Genomic DNA, 7,044 nt, shown 5'->3' with positions numbered 1-7,044 from the left:
TTTTCCGCGACCGGTGTGCACCAGGAAGACTGGAGTGCATAGTGGATACAAGGAACAAAATTATAATGTGAAAGGTTTTTACGTTCGTTTTGTCATAATTTGGAACTTATTATAATTTGGGACAACAGCGATTACACTTCAAAAAGTACTTTATTGGCTGTAAAGCGCTTTGGGACGTCCGGTGGTCGTGAAAGGCGCTATATAAATGCAAGTCTTTAAAAAAATTGTTTGTGGCCTTCAAAAAGGGGGCACTTATGTTTTATTCATTCACAGGATGTGGGTGTTGCCCATCTCTAATTGCCCTGGAGAAGGTGGTGGTGAGCTGCCATTTCCGAGGATAGTTAAGAGTCAACCACATTGCTGTGGGTTTGGAGTCACATATAGGCCAGACTGGGTAAGGATGGCAGATTTCCTTCCTCTAAAAGACATTAGTGAACCAGATGGGTTATTACAATAATCCGGCAGTTTCATGGTCACAATTACTGACACTAGCTTTTTATTCCAGATTTATTTAATGAACTGAATTTAAATTGCCCCAGCTGCCATGGTGGGATTGAAACTCACGGATTATTAGTCCGGACCTCCAGATTGCGAGTTCAGTCACATAACCACTATGCTACCGTACCCCTAGCTATGTTTAAGGGTCCGGTTCCCGTTTGGTGATTTAATCATCCTTATTATGGACTAAGTCCACTAGACAGACTAGATGCAGGAAGGATGTTCCCGATGGTCAGGGAGTCCAGAACCAGGGGTCATAGTCTAAGGATAAGGGGTAAGCCATTTAGGACAGAGATGAGAAGGAATTTCTTCACCCAGAGAGTGGTGAACCTGTGGAATTCTCTACCAATGAAGGCAGTGGAGGCCAATTCATTAAATATATTCAAGAAGGAGTTGGATATATTTCTTAAGGCTAAAGGGATCAAGGGATATGGAGAGAAGGCAGGGACAGGGTACTGAATTTGGATGATCAGCCATGATCTCATTGAATGGCATCAGCCATGATCTCATTGAATGGCAGAGCAGGCTCCAGAGGCCGAATGGCCTAATCCTGCTCCTATCTTCTATGTTTCTATGACTCCAATTTGAAAACCAAGGGCAGTGGGGCCAGTGGTTGGGGGCTGTGACGTCACAGGGGTAGGCGTGACGTCAGACAGGGCGAGGGGGTGACGTGAGACGCAGGTGTGCGTGGCGACGGTGCCGCGTCGGTCGGATGGGTGGGGCGAAGTGGCGGGGCGGGGCGGGGCGGGGTGAGGATCACAAGCGGCTGCACTGAGAGCTGATCGGCGGTGGCTGTCTGTGTGAGAGGAGCGGGACTGGCTGACAGCAGCAGCAGCGCCACACAAACCCCCCCCGGTGCTCAGAAATACGGAGGCTGTCAACCGATCCAAATTTAATCAGGAGAGGCCGGGCGACTAGGCCAGGCTCTAGCCGGATCGGCTTTGATCGGGGCGGAGATGAGCGGAGGGACGGCCGCCGATGAGGACGAGAGGTGCCGGCGGCGGCGGAAAGCCAGCCTGGCCGATGAGCTGGAGAAGGAGCCGCAAGCGCCACCGCAGATGATCAGCGTGGACGTGGCCGGCGTCCTGCTGCAGTTCTCCAAGACCTTTGTCATCATCCTCCCGGTCTACGTGCTGGGCTACCTGGGGCTGAGCTTCAGCTGGGTGCTGATCGGGCTGCTCGTCTTCTTCTGGTGGCGGAGGAACCGCGGCAACAAACGCTCCCGGCTCTTTCGGGCGCTGGCGTTCCTGGAGCACGAAGAGAAAAGCCTGAAGGAGAACATCCAGAGCTCCGACCTCCCAGCCTGGGTGCGTATGGCCGCCCCCTCTCGCCTCTCTTTACTCGGCTTTCCTTTAGTTGTTTCTTCAAAAGGGCACCGCAAAGTGTTGAGCTGTGCCACGGTGCAACGAAACATTTCACCCAAACCAATTGGCTCTTGTCCCCACAAAATGTTTTAAAGTTGGGAATGTACTCATCAAAATATATAATATATAGCTTGAAAAGTTCATTGCACTTGTGGAGTTCATTTGGTAGGTTCAATCCTGTTTGAAGTTGTGTTAGTGTATTAATTCCTGTTGTAGTAACATGGAGTTGCCTGATCGTACAGGGCTGCCATTGTATGACAACCGTTCGTTCCTGTGTTTTACTGTGTGGTTACTGGTAAATCCGGCTATCTCCGCACACTTGCGTGTCAAGGAATACCAGATTTTTGTTTTAGCTGTAGTCCCGCATCTGGGATTCTCGCTTATGCAACGTGCTGCACTCGGCACTTTACATTGGTGTTTTGTAAACGAGTATCAGCGCATACTTTGTGAATCGTGCGCCTTGCAGTTGTGCTTCTGACAGTTCCTTGGCAGATAACGTGTCTCAATTAAAGTTGCCTCCTGGGGGTGCTGGGTATCACAATCTTGAGTATTTTATTTAGCTGGTAGGGTGCCTCCTGTCTGCTAGGCACAGAGTAATGTTGAGGATGTGTGACTAGTTCTTAACTGTTTTGTTTTTCTTTTCCTTGACCTTTCACATCCTACCCCCCCCCCCCCCCCCAAGATAAATACCTGGGAAGTGAGAGCTTGGTGCTTGGAGTGGATGCAGACTTGCTGCAGTATCTGTTTTGCATGCCTTGGCATTTACACAGATCCTATCTGTAGTAATGTTACTTTATCAAACAATATAGTAGAGTTCTGTAACACATTATAGACTTGTTAGCAAAATTAAAGCGGCAGTGGCAGTGTGGGTACAAAATTGCCTAAGAGACAGAAAGCAGAGAGTAGCGATGAACGGTTATTTTTCAGGCTGGAGGGAAGAATAACTGCATTGTCCCCCAGGGGTGGGTATTGGGACCACTGCTCTTTTTGATGTATGTTAATGACCTAGACTTGGGTTTACAGGGCATAATTTCAAAGTTTGCAGATGATACGAAACTCGGAAATGTAGTAAACAGTGAGGAGGATAGTAGCATACATCAGGAGGACATAGACAGACTGGTGAAATGGGCAGACACGTTGCAGGTGAAATTTAATGCCGAGAAGTGTGACCTGGTGGATTTTGGTAGGAAGAATGAGAAGAGCCAATATAAATGAAATGCTACAATTTTAAAGGGGCTGCAGGATCAGAAACCTGGGGCTGTACGTGCACAAATCAATGAAGGTGGCTGGACGAGTTGAGAAGGCTGTTAGGAACATCATATGGGATCCTGGGCTTTATAAATAGAGGCAGAGAGTACAAAAGCCAGGAAGTGATGCTGAACCTATGTAAATCACTGGTTAGGCCCCAGCTGGAGTTTTGTGTACAATTCTGGGCACCACACCTTAGAAAGGATGTCAAGGCTTTTGAGTGGATGCAGAGGAGAATTACTAGAATGATACCAGGGATGCGGGACTTCAATTGCATGGAGAGACTAGAGAAGCTGGTGGCGTTCTCCTTAAAGCAGAGACGGTTAAGGGGTGATTTTGTTAGAGGTGTTCAAAATCAGGAAGGATTTTGATAGAGTAAATAAGAATAAACTGTTACCAGTGGCAGAAGGGTTGGTAACCAGAGGACACAGATTTAAGGTAATTGGCAAAAGAACTAGAGGTGAGACGAGGAGAGTTTTTTTTTGTGCAGTTAGTTGTTGAGATCTGGAATGCACTGCCTGAAAGGGTGGTGGAAGCAGATTCAGTAATAACTTTCAAAAGGGAATTAGATAAATGCTTGAAGGGGAAAAATTTGCAGGGCTCTGGGGAAAGGGCAGGAGTGTGGGACTAATTCGACGGCTCTTTCAAGGAGCTGGCATGGGCCGAAAGGCGCATGTGCTGTGTCATTCTATTATTCTAAGAACAGTGTAAAGCAGTAGAACACTTTAAGCTGAAAATGAATTAAGAAATTGGTGTGTGAAATTTGTAATAAGAATGAAATATGTTTATCAACTGGTTTGAAGACCTGACCTGTTTTAATGTTACATAAAAATTGTCTAACTTTAAAAAAAAAAAAAAAAAAAAAAAAAAAAAATCTCCTTTGGGGACTTAAAAATGAAATGTCTGCAGTATAAAGTAAAACTGCATGACACTATTGCCTCTATACCTTTAGGGGCATGCTATTTTATGTAGTCAATTTTTGATTTATACCGAAGTAATTTTTACATCTGTTGCAAATGTTGGAGATTTATGGATCTAAAATAACATTGTGCTAGGTGCACAGACACACTGCTGCATTAGATCATTCATTTGCAGGACTGGCCAATGTATAGTAACTTGGAGCAGATGTTAGTACTGCATATATTTGGGTCAGGAACAGTCCAAATAACCAAACTATTACAGTTCAGAATTCAATAGCAACAATTGTTCTTTTTAAAAAATTATATTAAAATGGATTTTTGCCATTTTCAATGTTGAATTTTAAAAGTGAGGCTTGTAAACACTTAATGTATACACAGCAGAAACACACATAGAAAATTGGGTCCCATAATGAACCTTGCACCGTTTTCAAGTAATATGCCATTACCTGGGCATTGCAAGATTGTTTTAAAGTTTTTGGCCTAGAAATTCAGTTGTTTGCGCCAGCCGCTAGCGCCTTAGGAGGAGGAGAAGTGGGGTGCTAAGCGGCTAGCGCCCGGGCGCAGCGCGATCTGCGCCTCTCGCGAACTTCAGTTAAGATTTAGCGGCGGCGCAAAACCTTTAGCACGCGCAGATCCTGACGTCATTTCATGGTGCAACGCCCTTTGTGCGCCCCAAACGGGAAATTCAGTGGCGCCGGCCTATTGTGCGCCTGGCGCCCCTAGCGACTGGTAGAGGGGAACGGTTCCCAGTCGCTGCGGGGGGCGCTAATTAAAGGGGACTCCTCCTGCAGTATAAATGGCAGCCATTTTGCACCACTCCTTCTTTGTGAGAGACGGATCTTTGGAGAGAGACAAAGGTAGAGAGCTTTCTGGTTTGGCTCAACACTCGCACAGGTACTTGTGGCTTCAGGCCACAGCTTTGCACTTGTCTTTAACTTCAGAGCCATAGCATTGATTGGAAACATATAATGGGGGCTGCAATGGGTGGAAACGTTGGGCTTCTCCATTGCATTCAAAGGGCTCAGAGATGCCGTCAGAGAGTGCCAGTTATGGCCAGACGGAGAAGGGGCAACAGGCGTCGGCAAAGGAGGCCTTACCCACCCAGGGCATACCACCAGCAGTTCTCATATCTGAACATGTCTGAGGAGCAGTGTGTTCGGAGGCTGCGATTCCGAAGGGCGGTGGTCACTGAGATCTGCCACCTGCTTCGCGGAGATCTGCAGCCACAGCTGAGGAGCTGGACGTCTCTGTCGGTGGCAGTGAAGGTGACGGTGGCTCTCAACTTCTATGCCACCGGCTCCTTCCAATCCGCTACTGGGGACATTTCCAACATCTCCCAGTTTGCGGTACATTGCTGCACCCGCCAGGTGACCAATGCCCTTTTCAGAAGGAGACGTCAGTTCATCTCCTTCCCCATGACCGTTGACAAGCAGCAAGAGCGTGCAATGGGCTTTGCAGCATTAGCGGGCTTCCCCATGGTGCAGGGCGCCATTGACTGCACGCATGTGGCTTTGCGGGCACCTCTAGAGAATGCCAAGGATTACCGCAACCAGAAGGGCTACCATTTGCTCAACGTGCAGTTGGTGTGTGACCACAGGCAGCTCATCCTAGCTGTCAATGCCCGCTTTCCAGGCAGCAGCCACGATGCCTTCATCCTGCGCCAGACTTCTGTGGCAGACATGTTCGAGGCCCAGCCTCACCCACGCGGATGGCTTCTCGGGGACAAAGGCTATCCTTTGTGCACCTGGCTGATGACCCCGCTCCGTGCGCCCAGCACTCCTGCTGAAGAGGGATACAATGACAGCCATCAAGCAACCAGGAACATCATTGAGCAAACAATCGGCGTGCTGAAGCAACGGTTCCGCTGTCTGGATCGTTCCGGGGGAGCCCTACAGTACTCGCCTGAGCGAGTCTCCCATTTCGTTGTCGTGTGCTGCATGCTGCACAACCTGGCTATCCGCAGGACTCAGCCACTGCCAGCAGACATTGGAGGACCACCAGAGGAGGAGGAGGAGGAGGAGGACCAGCACAGGAGGGAGGTACAAAGTGCAAGGGCCGCCCGTCGGCGGCTTATTGCAAGTTGGTTCTAGGCCCCATCTCGGAATGGCTTGTGCCAATGGCAGAAGATGAATCGGCTGCTCCACAAGCCCTCAGCCTAGCAGGGCAACCAGGACTTCCAAAAGAAAGCATAGACAGTGCGATTTAAGAATTTTTTTTACTGTGATGCCTCTGTGCCCTTCCCACAGGACAAACTAATGGAGAGAAACCCCCCCCAAAAACACACATACACCAGTCTCGGCTTTTACAAGTAAAACAAATATACCAGTCTCGGCCTTTAAATATGAAACAAATACACCAGTCTCGGCCTTTACAAGTAAAACAAATATATCAGTCTCGGCCTTTAAATATGAAACAAATACGCCAGTCTCGGCTTTTATCAGTAAAACAAAACATTTGGCCACACCTTCTACTTTTTCCCCTGCGAGGGTGATCCGTTTCGCTTCTGTGACTGGCCCCTACCTGCCCTGCAGCAGCTCCTCAATGGGACCCCAGTGGCTGCAGCAAGGCTGGGGGAAGACTGCTGAGGGTCAGATGATGAGACAGCAGATGCCCTTGGGGGTCGGCCTGGACCAGCTCTGGGCCTGGAGGGGCCGGCTGCTGACTGCTCCAACTCTGCTTGGGCCGCAGCAGTCTGTCCAACAGCTGGTGGCAGCTGCAATGGAGGAGTGACAGTGTTGGCTGCAGGAATGCTGCCAACCTGACAGATCACAGGCACTCCCTGGTCGGCTGATACATTGGCACGCGCACGGGCCAGCACTGCAGCATGCGCAGCAATCTGCTGAGGCACAGACTGCTGGGCTGCTGCGGCACAGCGAGTGCCCCGGCGATGCCTGGCCGATCCAGCGAGTGTGGCAGCAGTTAGTGCCCGTGTGGCCCTGGTCTGTGTCTGCATGACAGCAGCCAGTGAACGCACGGCACGACTGAGCACTTGGCTAGAAGCCGCCTGTGAAGCA

At 49.3% G+C, this 7,044-nt stretch overlaps 1 protein-coding gene across 4 annotated transcripts in view; it reads left to right on the top strand.

Moving 5' to 3' along the window:
• Nucleotides 1-1,242: 1,242 nt before the first annotated feature.
• LOC147117012 (extended synaptotagmin-2-like) overlaps nucleotides 1,243-7,044 on the top strand; it is a 274,396-nt gene continuing 268,594 nt past the window's right edge. For all 4 annotated transcript variants that reach the window (XM_085987566.1, XM_085987564.1, XM_085987563.1 and 1 more), the window contains exon 1: nucleotides 1,243-1,805. In XM_085987566.1, the coding sequence (XP_085843692.1) occupies nucleotides 1,455-1,805 (351 nt within the window). In that variant the 5' untranslated portion in view covers nucleotides 1,243-1,454. The remainder of the gene's footprint in view (nucleotides 1,806-7,044) is intronic.

This window comes from Somniosus microcephalus, chromosome 5, assembly GCF_052327205.1.
Source record: "Somniosus microcephalus isolate GS21.2 chromosome 5, FLI_Smic_1.0, whole genome shotgun sequence".
In the NCBI taxonomy this organism is placed as follows: domain Eukaryota; kingdom Metazoa; phylum Chordata; class Chondrichthyes; order Squaliformes; family Somniosidae; genus Somniosus; species Somniosus microcephalus.
The sequence above is the reverse complement of the archived record's forward strand: the minus strand, read 5'-3'. Positions and strand labels throughout refer to the sequence as shown.